Source organism: Astyanax mexicanus, chromosome 4 (assembly GCF_023375975.1).
Source record: "Astyanax mexicanus isolate ESR-SI-001 chromosome 4, AstMex3_surface, whole genome shotgun sequence".
NCBI lineage: Eukaryota > Metazoa > Chordata > Actinopteri > Characiformes > Acestrorhamphidae > Astyanax > Astyanax mexicanus.
Genome location: NC_064411.1, coordinates 43,838,096 through 43,853,847, shown reverse-complemented (window position 1 = coordinate 43,853,847; position 15,752 = coordinate 43,838,096). Strand labels below are relative to the sequence as shown.

Genomic DNA, 15,752 nt, shown 5'->3' with positions numbered 1-15,752 from the left:
TTGTTTCTTCTACACTCTTTTGTTTCATACACTTCTCTGAGGTTCTGCAGCATTTTTTGATTTGCAGGTTTCTCCCCTCCCCTCCTGTCCCGACCCGCTGAGCCCCCATCTCCCCCCATTTCCTCCAGCAGAGCGGCTCAGGCAGAGGGGCGCACGGGGGGCGCTTTTATTAGAAACAGACGCTCTGGGGTGGTGCTCGACTGCACAGGACTATAGACCTACATACACACTCACTTTCTCTCTCTCACACACTCACTTATACACACACACACATATATACAAACACCGTTCTACCAGCACCTCAACAAGGCAGTGAGGCCTCTCTAAGAGTGAAATCTGATCCAGTAAAACATGACCAGGCAGTATGTGTGTGTGTGTATGAGAGTGTGTGTGTGTGTGGGGTGGGATCCTTTTGTACTCACATCATTGTCAAAAAAGCAAAACTTGTCACACAAGAAGAGCTTCTAGAATCAAGTCTTTCAACTATACACACATATACTATATGGACAAAAGTATTGGGACACCTGCTCATTCCCTGTTTCCAATGAAATCAATGGTATTAAAAAGCATCTAGTCTCTGCTGCCCAAGAAAGAATTTCTACTAGGGGTGTGCCATATTGCCAACATTTTTGAATATCGTAAACGATATTATACCCTGAAATATCGTGCCATAACACTCACCCCTAATTATCACATCAGGGTTCTACTTTTTTGCTGTTTTAAGCAAAAGAAAAAATCACAAATTTCTCATTTCCTATTAAATATCTACTAGACAGATTACATCTGTCCAGTATAGTTTATTTTACTTTAATCCTGGATATATGGAGATATTTGGAGTTCTGTTACAAATCTGCTAAAATTCTTGTATTTTTTTAATATGTTTATTTTTTTGTCATATCGCCAAGAGTATCGTTATCGCGATAATACCATGAAATATCGTGATATTATTTTAAGGTAAAAATTGCCCACCCCTAATTTCTACTAGATTTTTGGAGCATCAATGTGAGGATATTAAGAATTTAACTGCATCCAATGACAAGAGCTTTGGTTTTAGTGAGGTCAGGATGGAGGTGCACTATCACCATAACTCCAGAGAACACAGCTCCACTCCTCCACAGTTTAAAGCTGGGAGGTTTTATAAATCTTATGATTATCTGCTACAGATATTTTAAAGGCAATAGACCTTCTCTACAGGGACTAGACAAGCTGTGTTTGTCTTATTTGCGCATCTCTGTCAACAGCAACGGATACAGCTTTAAATAGCTGAATGCATTCGTTAATAGATGGGGTGTTCACAAACATTTGGACATACAGTGTGACTAAAGTACAGGTCTACTTAAAATCAGTTGGGTTTAAGGTTCATACCTGAACAGTACAGAGAGCGATGGAGTAAATTCCTGCAAATCCTGGAGTCCAGGACAAACGAATGCTGGCGTTAGTGACCTCTACAGCTTTTACATCCTGCGGCTGGGCAGGGAGGACTGGAGAGAAAGAAAGAGAGAGAGAGAGAGAGAAAGAGAGAGAAAAAAAAATTGGTGTCACAATCAACAAGCACAGAGTAGTTATCGAACTTGATCACAAATTAAACTATAAAACAGAGAGGTAAGCGCTGCCACTATGATCGATCGGAAGCTCTCCAGTTTGAATCCTGTTCATGTAGCTTGCCATCAGCTTCCGGAGCCCTGAGAGAGCACAATGGGCCTTGCTCTCTCTGGGTGGGTAGATGGTGCTCTCTCTTTCCACATCACTTTAAAGGGTGATGTCTGCAGCACAGGGCATCTGTGAGCTGATGTGTCGGAACCGAATTTATGGAATGTAGCGGAGAGGCATTTAAGATCCTATAAGTACAAATACCACAAAGCTGTAGGTAACTGTCCATAAAGCAAGGCTCAGCATCTCTCCAGAAGTCTTTTGTCCACTTTTTAGTTCATTGTTTTGTAATCACCAACACAATGGTGGTGCTATATGTGCTGTTTGGGTCGACAAGAGGATGATGGGTTCCTCTTAATGAGTCTTGGTTCCTCCCAAGGATTTTTCGTCTCCGTATGAGGTAGTTTTTACTTTCCACTGTTTTGTACTTGCCCCTATCACTGTGGTGTGGTTATAAAGGGGTTTGGGCCCATTTATCTTACATCCGTTATAAAAAGCACTATGTAAATACAATTTAATTGAATTTAAAAAATGTCTTCAAATGACAAAAACACTGTTTATAGCTACTATTTCTGGGACACTTTTTTTGAAGCACTATTCTTCAAAAAATGATAAAAAAAAAGAGTTATCATGGCAGACTTATTGGAACATCGTGAACATATGTTTCTGACAAAGTGGCCACAAAATTGAGCCATTCATAAACCTGCCAACTGGTGATTCAGTGAATATACAGTAGGTGTAAATACTCTGATCTGACCTGAGCTTTGCTGAACTGAAGGAAATGTAAGAAGCAGAGAAGAGGATGTGAGAGCAGGTCATCTGCTGAGCTCAGCGTTAATAGCTGCCACCTCAGAACACACACTCACCGGTTACGACTCCAGAACCTGATGATGCCACACCTTTGCGGTTATGAGCCTCGCAGGAGAACGAGCTGGTTTTATTTAATCCTAAAAAAAAAGGAGAAGAGAGTGAGAGAATTTCAGGAGAGTCAACAAAACATAAGGAACACAGTCAGCACATGATTCTGGAGCGGATTTGTTACAGGGTCGTTATCTGGTCCGGTACGGTGTGTGTGTGTGTGTGTGTGTTCTGAGAGCTGTGTTGTTGAGTGATTCAGTGTTTGAGGAGAACGGGAGCGGAGTTCTCCCTGAAGTGTGACAAATTTTGGGGTTAGGAGAAAAGCTGAGTGGCTAGAGTTACTTCTTCTTTTTGGGGGGCCGAATATTGAAGAACACACACACACACACACACACACACACACACACACACATACACATACCCCCTCCTACACACACATAGACACACACAGAGCACTCTCACACATTCTGACATTCACAAATTTGAGTGCTGAAGGAGCGCAATAGAGGATGTCTTGAATGGTGACTAACTCACACACACACACACGCACACACACACACACACTCACAAACCACATTCTTCACACATTCTCAACAACTCACGGTCATGGGCAGCATTAAGAAACACTATGCCTCCATTGTGTAAGGGCCAAACAAGGGGTCAGAAGAAGGGTCACGAGATCTGATGGACATAGGGTGGTCACTGACTTGTGTGTATATGTGTGTGAGAGTGTGTGTGTACTCTTTATCACTGTGTTTATGTGTGTTCAGGGTGCTCAGAACTATTCCTCATCCACTTTCGGACCACAATCTCTTTTGTTTCCTTCCCTAAAAACAAAATTCCTTCTCAGCACTGAGCTCACGATTAGTTTCATAAACAAGAACGCTCTGAAAGTATTTATTTCACATCCCAAAAAGCTTTGACTCACTGTTTACTGTAAAAAATGCCTGTGTGTGAGAGTGGTCTGGTGGTGTACAGCTTTTATAGAAGTATGAACGAAGTCTATGTTATTACAGTTTATTTGATTTTAATTAGTGCTGTTAATCTGTAAAAAAAACAATATTCTTATTCCTAATATTCTCTCGTTTTTTCCTCCAATTTATCTGCCCAATTGTCCCACTTATTCAGCTGCTACTCAGCTGTATATCCCCCATCACTAGTGATGCTACAACACAAGGATGGTAAAGACCTTCTCCGAAACATGCCTCACAGGGCGCTAGGAGGAAAGCGCAGCGACTCAGTTCTGATACATCAGCTCACAGACGCCTCATGCTATTCAACATCACCCTTTGGAGTGCTGAGAGGAAAGAGCACCATCTACCCACCCAGAGAGAGCAAGGCCAATTGTGCTCTCTCAGGGCTCCGGCAGCTGATGGCAAGCTATTGTAAAAAAATAAATGCTGGTATTTTCCTGTATTCTTATGAAGGAGACAAAAATAAGTGTGTAGTGTGGTGTGCCTGGCAAACAGACTACAGCCATATTAACATCAAAAAGGATATTCTGATGCTTATAAATTTAAAATACTTTAATGTGCTGAGTAAAAGTTTAACAAAGAGCTTTAGTAGAGGAAACGACGAATAATTGTCCGTTTTGGGTACAGTTGGTATGTTTAGCTTCACAAGTTAGCATGCTAACTATTAACTCTGTAAAATCAGGATGTGAATGTGGGACTAGACACATCTGACCACAGCAACTGTTGCAAAATGATTACAATATGCCTTCATACCCATTTGTCCCTGCAGTCAAAACGAGCCTATAGTGCACGATGTGAAAGTGCAGTAAGAATCGTAACCCCTGTATCATGATATAATCTGCTGTATCAAAAGTTTCTTGCAAATGCACATTCCTATTCTGCACATTATGATACAGCATTTCAAGAGTCCAGAGACCTACAGTGACATTCTGGATACTTTTAAAAAATCTGTATGCAGTTGTCATTGAGTAGACTGAAGCTGTGTGTATGCTTAAGTAATGACTGTTGAGTTTAATGGCAGAAGCCGGTGGTCTGTGTGAGGAGTCACCGGACATGTTTTAGTGTGTGTGTGTCTGTGTGTGTGTGGCAGCTGGCATAAGTGGGCTCATTCCAAGCCAGTGAGTGTGCCCACTGATGGTGAACCGTCCAGGATGAGTCAAAGCCGCGCGCCCCTTTTTCTCCCTCTCTCTTTTCTTCCAGTCTCTCTCTCTCTCTCTTTCTCTGGCCATCTCTCTCTCTCTCTCTCTCTCTCTCTCTCTCTCTCTCGCTTGCCCTGCCTTTGTGACTCACTCCCTGAAGCTGCAGGTCGGTTCAGCTGGAACTACAACAGAGGCAATATCTGTCAGTCCGGCGTGGCAAGTGTTCAAAAAGGCCTTTCTTTTTTCTCTTTCATCCTCTCTGAGCCTTCCTCCCATCCCGCTCTCCCTCCCCACCGCTGCTCTTTCACCAGCACCAAAGGGCAGCGTCTTATTGGACGAGTCTGACCTGGCCTGCAGCCAGATAGAAGAAAGAAGGTGTGTGTATGGGTGAGCGCTTGTTTTTGTACATTTTTAGGACACAAATCTCCTCATGTTTTAGGAAAAACTGAATAGTTACAAAACAAATAAAAATGTGTTGAAGTTCACTTAAAATCATTTTTTTATTATTTTAAACTTCCACTATAGGTTAATAATTATATAAAAGTACTATATGTTTAAAAAGTGCACAAATTGCTGCAATAAATTACAATAAATGAAATATATAGTTTATTCTTAAAACTGAAGCTTTAAATAATGGATGTTTATATGCAAAATAAAGGATCAGAGGTTTTTTAAAACAATAATAATATATTGTTATAAACAATAATATCTTGTAATTAATTATGATTAATCACAAGTTACAATGCTAGAATTTCCTCGGATTCTAAAGAGGAAGACAAAACAAATAAAAGTGTATTGGTGTGCACAACAAATTTCATTATTATTCCATAACATCCCGCTTCCCACTTCTTAGTAAAAGTTTCTGTGAGGGTTCTCTGAATGTATCAGATCAAACTACATTAATAATTTAAACCCACTCTATTATACCTTTCACATGCAAACAATATCTATCTATCTTTTACAATTTTAAAATAAATGTAGCTGTTTTGAAAAAGACTGAGTCATGTGCTGCAGTTTCTCTTTAGCTTAAACTGAATCTAAACTACACAGTACTACAGTAAGTGTGGTAAAAGTCTGAACGTCGTCATTTTACGACACTGTAAGTTCATAAATTTAACAGAGGAAGTAGAAACTGGACTGAGATCTGGTCTTTAAAAGTATTCGTCTTGTACAGAAAATCTTTAAATCGTGTAATAGAGACAGTTTTACACAGGATGTTTGAAGGTTTCGAGTTCAGGTCTTTTTAAGTTGTGATATATGGGACATGTTGGTGTCTGTTAAAGCAGCGATGGTGCACAGGAAGGCCTGGAAAGATCTTTAGGATGTTTAAGATCAAAGTGGGTGGGGGAGGGGAGGGGAGCAGGGATGTGCTGCTGTCATTTAGTAAATGCTCCTCACTCACACACTAATACAAACTAATACACACACAGTTGTTTCTATACAGATTTAGGACTGTCAAAATTAACCATTAGTAGTGTAAATCAGGTCATTCAGAGTAATTATATACGGTGCTTATTATGAACTATGAGCATCTGCATACAGGTCCTCATAGCTTTATAATACTTATATAATAATTACTTATGTATTTATTAAATATTACCTGATTATTTTTTACCTATCTATTTGTTTGTTTGTGTGTTACCTGACAGTGCAAATCTTTAATTAAAAAGCTTTAATTAGCGTCATTTTAATGCAAATTCATAGCAAATAAAATCATGTAGTATAAATTAGGGCTGCAACTAATAATTATTTTGGTAGTCGACTAATCTGATGATTATTTTTTTGATTAGTCGATTAGTCCGCAATTGTTTTTGCCATGTCCTGAATCTCCAAAAAACAATAGAAACAACTGAACATGAGATTTAAAAGTCATTTAAATGTCTGGATGTTGTTTAAATGTGGAAAGTACTGAAATTTAGTGAGTAAATGTGTAATCTGTTATGTTTTGGCATTTTTAGAGACACAGACTAAGTTTCTGTTCCCAGCACTTTGTGTAATGTGGTACTGTTACAAATTATTGATTAGTCAACAATAAAATTTGTAGTCGATAAATATATTTATTTGACATTGCCGATTATATCGACTAATCGTTGCAGCTCTAGTATAAAGAGCATTATTGTATAGTAGCAATAAATAGAGTAATAAAGTAAATAGATTACATGTAATCTGTAAGACGTAGAGTGGTAACAATTTACAATAAGAGTACCACAATTTACATCCCTTACAAAAGAATGTCTTAGTTAAGTATTAATTGACATTATAGTTATAAAGCATTATAAATCAAATAATTTCAACTAATGCCCCGATTCATTATTAATTACAACAATTAGTGTTTAACAATGTATTGTGTCAATGAATACTTAGTTGAGACGTTATTTAACCATTAAATAATGAATATTACTGTTGTTCACAGTGTTAATTGATTGATTGTACTCTTATTGCAATGTGTTACACATACACACATACTGTGTGTCCACAAATGGACTATGGATAGACTGGTCTTCTTATCTATCGATCACATTCTTATGCTGAAACATCTTCAGCATCTTCAGCTTTACTACCTGCAGTAATTTTACTGATTACACAACGGAATGTTCATTTCTTAAGAGCTTCTGTTTTAGATAAGATTCTCTTACAGTTTGTGCAGATTCATAGAATTCACAGGTATAAATTTCAATCAGCCATTACATTAAAACCACTGACAACTAAGGCTGTGTTTTAGCAAGTACTTGGTGATAATACGATACATATCATGATACATGGGTTATAATTCAATACAACAATATATTGCGATACATTGCAGCTCTTTAGGCTTTATATTTTTATTCATTTCAGTCTGTTTTCTATATTTTTTAACTGTTGTGTTTTTGCTCACAATTTTAACCGAATCAGAAATAGCTGCATGCATTCGAAAGCTGAAGTTCCTTTTATAGAAAATAGCCCACTGTTGTTGTGTTAAACTGGTAATGCCTGAACTCACTTTCCCAGTTTGTTCAATCTATTTACAATAGATCAAGTTTTAAGTAACTTTAGTTAACAATTAGCTGTTTCTGTGTTACATATACTCAACTATTAAACCTACATCAGTATAGCCAGGCTTATAAGTGTTATCTAGTGTATATTGCTTGTGTACTGGCAGGAACCTGGTTGATGGTTGGTGTGGTACAGTGGATAACTCTACTACCTGCCAGTAACTTAAAGCCCAACTAGTTAGGATTACCTTGATTTTTTATCTTTTTAAAGAAGTAAAATTACAGCTTGAAACTCACTGCAGCACTCCATTGAGGTGTAAAAAGAGGAATAGCGGTGCTCTCGTGTCTGTGCCGGAGCTCCTCTGAGCTCAAACCAGACTCTGTAAGTTTTCCGAGGCAGCCGCAACCAACGCTCGCGAGAACTGCGACCTGCTTTCCGACCTTTAGTTCTAACAGTTCTACAAGGACTACTGGTTCATTCTTTACAAACTAACATACAGACACTCTGGCAGAGGCTGGAAAGAGACCGAATATGTCTGTGAAAGCAAGAAAATGAGAAAGAGAAACTAATCCGCCTGAAACATTTATTACACTCTACAACTGTAGGGGGAGCCCACGAGCACAAAATCTCAATCCTACCTAGTGGGGCTTTAACTACCACATCGTGTGGGAGACTGCGGTTCAATTCCAAGTCTGGGTGACTGAATCCTGTACTACACCAGTAAGAGTCATTGGGCAAAACTCCTAACACTACACTGTAAACAGACACATACATAATATGTCATGGAAAATTAACTTATTTCCATTTTGTGTTAAGCAGCAAAAAATTATGATTTAATTTGATTTAATTTAATAATCCTTATGCAACAATGCACGTCCTCTGACGTGAAGACTGTACTTTTGCACATTGCAAAGATGATGATGGTGCTGAAACGACACATTGTGCAGCCAAATGTCACAGCTTCATATGCATAAAAATCATAAAATTATTATTATTATTTTCTTTTCTAAAGAGTTTAAAGGATGTAATTTATTTTAAAAAATACTATTTAGTATATTCCGTGTATCTATTCCTACTTTATTATGTCATCACTCTGAAGCTACACTCTGCAGTTTTGAGAGTAAGGAACTAAAGCAGTGTTCAGACACACTGACCCTTGCAGTTGAGGATAAGCGCTGTAGATAACAGCTGTGAATGTGTGAACTGTGAACTCTCACAGTCAGAGTGTCTCAGTGCTGAATCACGCTGTGTTAAGTTGTGCAGGAATAAGTGTTAAGTACCAGTGATGTTGAGGGTGGATGGAGACAGGGCCACTGGGTCGTTCAGTGTGTTGAGAGGGGCGCCGTCCTGAAGCCAGATGACCTCTACAGGCTCAGGGGGCCCGTGGGCGATGCACTGCAGACTCAGGCCAACATTAGCCACTACAGTCATGGGGTGAGGCTCCACTGAGAAATGAGGAAGACCTGAAAGACAAAGCAGAGAGATAAATATGTGAGGTCAATCACTGCAACCTTCGAGGAGCCCTAATCACCTCAGAAAATGTATGGAATGTGCTTAGAAGACCTCAGAAGGCTTTCACAAATATCCAGAACATAATGAATTATCTAGGACATTTGACATACGTAGACTGATTGATAACTAAATCACTCATTTAACACATTATCGTTTTGTCATTTTATATACAGCCATTCCTCTATTAAAAACCTGCAACACATTCAAGTTGTCCCTTAAGGTTTTTTTATTATTACTGAAAAAACTGAAACAACTTTCTTAAATAAATTAACTAAAAATGTCACATAACAACAATTCTGTGATTAATCAAGGTTAATAAAGGTCAAGAATATTTTTAAAATGCTGGTAATTCTGTTTTGTTTCAGTTATTCCAACTTACTAAAATGAAACATGCATGACATGCGCTGTCTATGTACAGCTATGGAAAAAAATAAGAGACCAAATAAAAATGATGAGTTTCTTTGATTTTACCAAATTAAAACCTTTGAAATATAATCAAGAGGAAGATAGAGCCATCAAACCAAGCTGAACTGCTTGAATTTTTGCACCAGGAGTGGCATAAAGTTATTCAAAAGCAGTGTGTAAGACTGGTGGAGGAGAACGTGCCAAGATGCATGAAAACTGTGATTAAAAACCAAGGTTATTCCACCAAATATTGATTTCTGAAATCTTAAAACTTTATGAATATTAACTTGTTTTCTTTGCATTATTTGAGGTCTGAAAGCTCTGCATCTTTTTTGTTGTTTCAGCCATTTGTGTGTGTGTGTGTGTGTGTGAGAGAGAGAGAGTGAGTAAGTGGGAGAGGTTTTCTGATTTGAGGTTTTGTCACAACCATAGACTGTATATAAAGATGGACGCCGTGTCACCGTTCCCATTCATTCAATGAAAATGAAGCCAAAATCTTCCTCCATTTTGGCGATTCAGAGACCAGAGTCTGCGCAGAAGAGACCAGAGGAGGGAGAAAGGCTGTGGAGAGACCGCCTACTCATTTAAATAACCCCGCCCCTGAGGGCTGCCTCGCGGTCACAGACTGCAGAGCGGGGCGGAGCGGAGCTGACGGTCTGTTATTGGTCCCGCCCATAACCAGCCCTTTTACCATAACCACACCTTAATAGAGCCGAATAACGTTTTAAAAACCGAATTCTGTGGGGATATAAAAATTTGACAATATAAGCAGAGGTTACACTAGCTGTTACATTTAAAAAATGAGGTAGAATTACAGTATATTAGAAAAAAACGTGATTGAAATTTTTCTGTTTTGCCATTGAAACCTATGGGATGGGTGGAGTTACACAGCTTTCTGCAGCCGAACAGCAGGGGGCGCCCGACCTGTGGTGGCTTCACTTTTAAGAGACGATGCTCTGTCCAGCTATATACAGTCTATGGTCACAACAAATCAACAATTACCTTCTAATTGGATGTGTCCTTTAATGGACACCACCTCTTCAGTCCCTATGACCACTGCACAGTGGTAGGCGCCCATGTCCGACAGCTGGACCTCCTCAATCCTGCACACAAAAAAAATAGGGATTAGCCCAATTCAGGCGATTCATAGCTCAGAATCAGGATTACAGTTAGATTAAGCATCAGCCACGTTTGAGAATGGGTCAAAAGCTGTTTTAAAGCCATGCTTGGCCGTGTGAGGGAATATGAGAACATGTATGTGAAATTAAGGCGACTGCACCTATAAATATGGTCATCTGCAGGAAAAGAAGACAAACGGAGCTTACCGGAGCGTGCTCATGACCATCCAGTTGTCGTCACTGAAGGGCATCTGCACCTGATTGGTGTCTGCAAATTCAAGCACCTGGCCCTCTCTGAGCCACAGTATGTCCGGCGGGCCCTCGTCACCTCCGTCACCCTGCAGGATGCAGTGCAAGCCCACCGGCTTCCCCAGTGACGAGGTTACATTCGCTGGGCTCTCCACAAACTGCAGCCCTAAGGGGACATAAAGATTCTGTTAATTCTGTTAGTTACAATTTCTGCTAGCTCTGCAAGATAACTTGCCTTTTGTGTTAGTGGAGACAACCAATGATGTGTCACATGTCCTAAAGGCCTGCTGTCATGGTGTGGGGTGCAATTTTGTACAATGTCAGATCACCTTTATTACAGTCACTTTAACAGCCCAATGTTACATTAATGAGATCATGCAACCTGTGGCCCCACCTTTTTTGAACTGGAAGGACCATTGCATGACTCCATTAGGAACCTCTACAACTCAGTACTACAAATCAGCTGACATGTTACATTATATGTGTTATTTTTATTTGATTAAAATTTTGAAAACTATGTATCATTTTTGTTCCACTGCACACTAATGCAATACTTTGTGTTTGTCTATCACTTAAAATCTCAATACAATACAGTTTGTGGTTGTAGGGAGACAAAATGTGGAAAAGTTTAAGGGGTATAGGCGTGTGCCATATCATATCAAATGATATCATATAATTTTACCAAAAGAAAAATTTACACTGTTCTTATTTCCCATAATATATCTACTAGAGACAGATTATATCTGTCCAATTTAATTAATGTTACTGCAGTACTGGATATATGGAGATATATGGAGTGCATTATAAGTATTGTGTAGTAGTGTTTTCCTAAGAAGTCAGAAAAAAATCAATGTTTTGTCATATCGCCAAGAGTATCGTTATCACAAAAATACCAGGAAATATTGTGATATTATTTTAGGGCCATATCGCCCACCCCTAAAGCCACTGTACACACTTATTCTGTATTTGTAGCTCAATAAAAATTATATATATCAGTGTAACATTTGTATCATTTATTGTTCCCTGTTACTAGTGTATAAAGACTATAAAGTTACTCCAACAAAATCATGGTCATCTATTTTTAATACCCTTGATTTCAGAAGAAACAATGAATACTTTTGTCCATATACCTAATACATCTGTCTGTGTTCATCCAGCATCGGTTCCATCAACCCAAACCAAAACCACCATGACCAGTTTCATTGTTTACAACGAACCCTCAGCTCAGCAAACACTGTCAGCTACCATCAGTGCTGCTTTCAGAATGGAGCTTAGAAACAAAAAATCATGAAGCTTCCCTACTATGGGGTTATACGATGCTACGCAGGCCACAGGTCTGGCAATCTGCACTTTGTCAGGGGTTAGCGAACCTCAAACAATGCCAGCATGAATCACTTTCCACTGGACTCCTCCCTTGTCCTCTATTAGGCCACAGAACTGAAATGTTTTACATTCTTCCGGTGGCATGAGCCTGATAACAAGTCCTGCTTCTTCAGTCTGATAGATAGCAGACGCTTATCCATCTGAGTAAAGTGCTAGCAGCACAATAATAATACAGAATGTAGTCGGTCAATCAGTGGATACCAAAGCGGTTAAGTGTATGTTAATTCTGACGTCAAATCAAAAATGCTTAAAAATCAAAGAATTACTGCTTTTACTGAGGCCAAAGCTAGCTAGCTGTCTCCTGATTCCACTCCCAACGTTCTTTGAATAACTTTATATATAATTTATTTCAATTTTTTCCCATTTGCTCCCCAATTTACATGGCCAATTACACAACCCACTAATTTGAACCCCCCTATCACTAATAATGCCCCAACACACCAGGAGGGTGAAGACAACACATGCTTCCTAAGACACATATGAACTCAGCCACCGCTTCTCGGCTCGGTTCTGATACATCAGCTCAAAGACGCCCTGTGCTGCAGACATCAATCTAGGAGTGATGTGGGGAGAGAGCGCCATCTACCCACCTGGAGGGAGCAGGGCCAATTGTGGTCCCTCTGAGTGCCGGCGGCTTGATGGCAAAGCTGCATAAGCGGGGATTCGAACACGCGCTTTAGACTGCTGGACCCCTCGGCACCCCTTCTAACCCCATTTTTGAATGGCCGGAATAAAAATTCACCTCTATAAAGGCCATTGGTAAATATTTTACTATGTTTAGAGCCCTATATGTTTTATTCTAGGCACATTTTCTCCAGTACTTCACTGTATCCTCTGAATTACAAGGTTGTTTTAGAGTTGTAAAGCTAACATTGCTAACATACATGCAAGCTAATGCAAATACTGTGCATCAATTAGACGTATGCTAAGCTACACTAAACTAAAGTGGGTTAAAATGGTCATAATCATTATGTCTTATAGAGTGCTTCAGACATCACATTTTCTCTAAGGCTTTCAACAATCTGAGCCATTATGCATGCTGTTTTTGAACATGTTTATGACAACTACGTACATAAATATGTTATAATAAATGTATGCTTTAAAAAAGTGTCTTGTTACCTAACATTTGTTGTGTAATCAATTTATTATTCAATGTAGAAATTGCATAGACTGCATTTTGTGTCACTAACCTTTGTAACATGTTTTGTCATTTAGCATTAGCATAATTAGCAGCCTTTGCGTTGACTTATTTTCTAGAAGTCTATTTTTCTTTATATCTATTCACTGGTGGGTATGGAAAAATGCATAGGGAATGCAATAGGGAATACAAATGTGTTTATTTTATTTTATTACACAGATTCATGTAATTGCATTAATGTAGTATTACCTGCTAGGTTAAATTTAATAGTTTAATAAGTAATATTAATTTGTTCTGAGCATATGTATTTACCACAGAATGTGATAGACATGATTTGTTAAAATAGAACTGAAAAGGAAATGGAAATAAAATCAATGCTAAATGCGGGTTGCCAAAATATGTGCTACAGAATGACGCATACGTTCCATAGTTAATGAGCTCCAGAGGAAAAGTGCAACTATCTTTGGATTTTCTCAAGCCTGTCAGTCAGTCTGATCTTTGACATCATGGCTCTGAACTCTGACCCTAACATAGATCATTTGTCCTCCCTGGGCCATCATGTTGGGACATTAACTCTGACATACTTAAACATGCTGCTTTGACGTCAACCGAACTCTGGCAAGAGCTTTTAGAAATTTGGAGCAAGAGTTAGCGGTGACAGGCCCATAATTTCCGCATTAAATAGTCCACCATATCAACATAATTACATACAGTAATGGGATTTTATTTCCATATCCACTTTAAATACCACTGTATAAACATAGAAAAATAGGACTAAATTTGTCTGCCTTAGAAATATTCTCATATTTTAATAAATGTTTCATCATCAAATAAAGACTTTATAGTATATGGTTAAACGTTTTTGGACACCCCTTTTAATATCGTATTCAGCTAATTTAAGTTGCACCCATTGCTGACACAGATGAGGAATACATACACACAGTCACACAGTCCCTGTAGAGAAGTATTACCAATAGAATGGGACTCTTTTCTTGAGCAGAAATGCAGTTTTCCAAATCACTTGGAAGGAGTTAAGGAGTTGGGAATTATGTCGGCTGGTGATCATCCAATATTATCCTGACCTCCTTAATGCTGTAATCACTAAATGCAATCAGATCCTCACAGCAATGCTCTAGTATAATGTGTAAAGCCTTCCCTAGTCTGTAGAGACAGTTACTCCAAAAAAACAGGACACACTCTTGAATAAGCAGGTGTCCCAATACTTCTGTCCATATAGTGTACAAATGAAATCTGAACATCTGTGCAGTACCTACAGTCTTTTAGCCGATTTAACGTAATCAGTGGTTGTGCTCCAAAAGATCAATATGATATGAACTGGAATTCGGACAAGCCACACTAAGAAGAAAAAAGCAGGGATTTACAGGGAGAACACGAACACACACACACACACACACACACACACACAACTCCCAGGATGATATTTAAACTGAGGCCCACTGCCCGCACTGTGAAAGCTGGGTGATCTCTGCTTTGGCTGGGCCTCTCTAGGCTGAATGGCTTTTAGCTGGCCGGGTTTCTTCTGGCACCTCTCCTTTTATGTCTTTCAGACCTGCAAGGAATGAGCCAGGCTAGCCCTGGACGTAAACAGTCCCATATCCAAATGGGCTATTTTGGAATTTGGAGTACTGTGGAAGTATATAGGCATGTACACTCATATTCTACATGTGTCCCATGACTTTTGCCATGTCCCATAAAAACTAAAGTATGCATATGGGGTCTCATGCATCAAATGTTGATGTAATGTCTGAAAGAGGATCTTTTTTGTTTGCATGGACAATTCGAGCCAAACATCAATTCGGTCACAATCATTACCACCCACTGTGCTGTCCACTGTGGGTGGTACTGCCTTGTATGATGCATTTCTGATACACATGTGACACTATGGATTGAGGAATATCAAATGCTCACAGCTTCAAAAACTAAATGTCAAATCCAACTGCACCCACATTCAGGCCTCTCTTTCACTCTGATAATTCACGACGCCTTGCCATGAGAACACTGGCCAGTGTTTAGTCTCAATCACAAGATATCACCTCACAACTTATAGGGGTGGGAGCTCCCAAATCATGCCCTGAGGTAACTCTCCACGACCGATTTGCAATGTAAAGTTTAACAATCCACAGCAAATTATTATCCACAGGCCAGATGCTTTTGGTAGGTTGAAGTCAAAACTACACAACAACTACACCCCAAACTCTTGTGATGCATGTTGGGTCATTATCACCAAATTGTGCCAAAGTTTATATTCTCAAATAGTCCTCCTTATTTATTCATTTCATCTACTTTGTATAATCTACCAGCTGTACTGGCAGTAAAACAGCTCTAGATCATG

General features: G+C 39.1%; 1 protein-coding gene across 1 annotated transcript in view; it reads right to left on the bottom strand.

Moving 5' to 3' along the window:
* The window catches only part of LOC103027673 (tyrosine-protein kinase receptor UFO), a 62,979-nt gene that overhangs the window by 42,155 nt on the left and 5,072 nt on the right, over positions 1-15,752 (bottom strand). Inside the window, exons 2-6 of the mRNA XM_022679062.2 lie at positions 10,837-11,044; positions 10,514-10,614; positions 8,875-9,057; positions 2,517-2,597; positions 1,366-1,481 (exon numbers count right to left, since the gene is read on the bottom strand). Of these exons, the coding sequence (XP_022534783.2) occupies positions 1,366-1,481; positions 2,517-2,597; positions 8,875-9,057; positions 10,514-10,614; positions 10,837-11,044 (689 nt within the window). The remainder of the gene's footprint in view (positions 1-1,365; positions 1,482-2,516; positions 2,598-8,874; positions 9,058-10,513; positions 10,615-10,836; positions 11,045-15,752) is intronic.